Source organism: Penaeus monodon, chromosome 31, assembly GCF_015228065.2.
Source record: "Penaeus monodon isolate SGIC_2016 chromosome 31, NSTDA_Pmon_1, whole genome shotgun sequence".
NCBI classification, from domain to species: domain Eukaryota; kingdom Metazoa; phylum Arthropoda; class Malacostraca; order Decapoda; family Penaeidae; genus Penaeus; species Penaeus monodon.
The window spans coordinates 15,922,157-15,923,030 of record NC_051416.1 but is presented as its reverse complement, the minus strand read 5'-3'; the positions used below and the strand labels follow the sequence as shown (position 1 = coordinate 15,923,030).

Here is an 874-nt window from a genome sequence, read left to right as displayed (position 1 = left end):
GCCTTTTTACTCCTCATGTTTAAATTTCTATTTTCTAGTAAAACTCGTAGATCAATATATATCCGTTTAAGGGCCAAGGCCGACTCCATAGGCCTAAGCAAGCGTGACTTTGATAGAAAACCTTTTTGACATAGTTTAACTTCCTACAAGCAAGGAAGTCTTTATTCCTCTCTTTCATAGACCATATGGTCACGTCCATTTCCTTTCCTCCTCCTTCTGCGGTTCTCGGAGGCAACACGTCCTTCTTCTAGAGGCTTCTGTGTCTTCCTCTTTTTCTTCTTAATTTCTCCTCATGACGCATTACCACATTAATATCCTCTCCCCCTTCGCCCCTTCTGCAGCTCCTGGAGGGCAACACCAACACGTACCTGGCGCAGTCGTCGCAGCTGACGCCGCCGATCGTCGCGGCGCGCGTGCGCTTCGTGCCCTACAGCGACCACCCGCGCACCGTCTGCATGCGCGTCGAGGTTTACGGATGCCCCTACACAGGTACGCCCGAAGGACTTTTTAGAAAATGTTTTCTCCTGCACTCAGGGCCTTCCGCCCGTGTTGTTTCGCTGTCAATATGAGTCTAGAACATTCTAAGGAACAAGAGCGAAGGCGCCCGGCAGCTGACCGCTTCCTCCCTCAGACGGGCTGCTGTCGTACTCGATGGCCGACGGCGACCCGCGCGGCGGCGACGGCGCGCTGCGCGACCTGACCTACGACGGCGCGCGCAAGGACGGCTGGCTCTCGGGCGGCCTCGGCCAGCTCACCGACGGCGAGACCGGACACACCAACTTCCGCGTCGACGCCCTCGGCAGGGGCAGAGGTAGGGAGAGAAAATCGGATTTTCCCTTAGTTGACTGATATTTCGTGGCTGTCTGACTGTCTG

At 55.3% G+C, this 874-nt stretch overlaps 1 protein-coding gene across 1 annotated transcript in view; it reads left to right on the top strand.

Annotated features, from left to right (window-relative positions):
- LOC119593050 (discoidin domain-containing receptor 2-like) overlaps positions 1-874 on the top strand; it is a gene marked incomplete in the record, with an annotated part of 52,427 nt that overhangs the window by 42,847 nt on the left and 8,706 nt on the right. Inside the window, 2 exon segments of the mRNA XM_037941950.1 lie at positions 342-489; positions 632-811. Coding sequence (XP_037797878.1) covers positions 342-489; positions 632-811 — 328 coding nt within the window.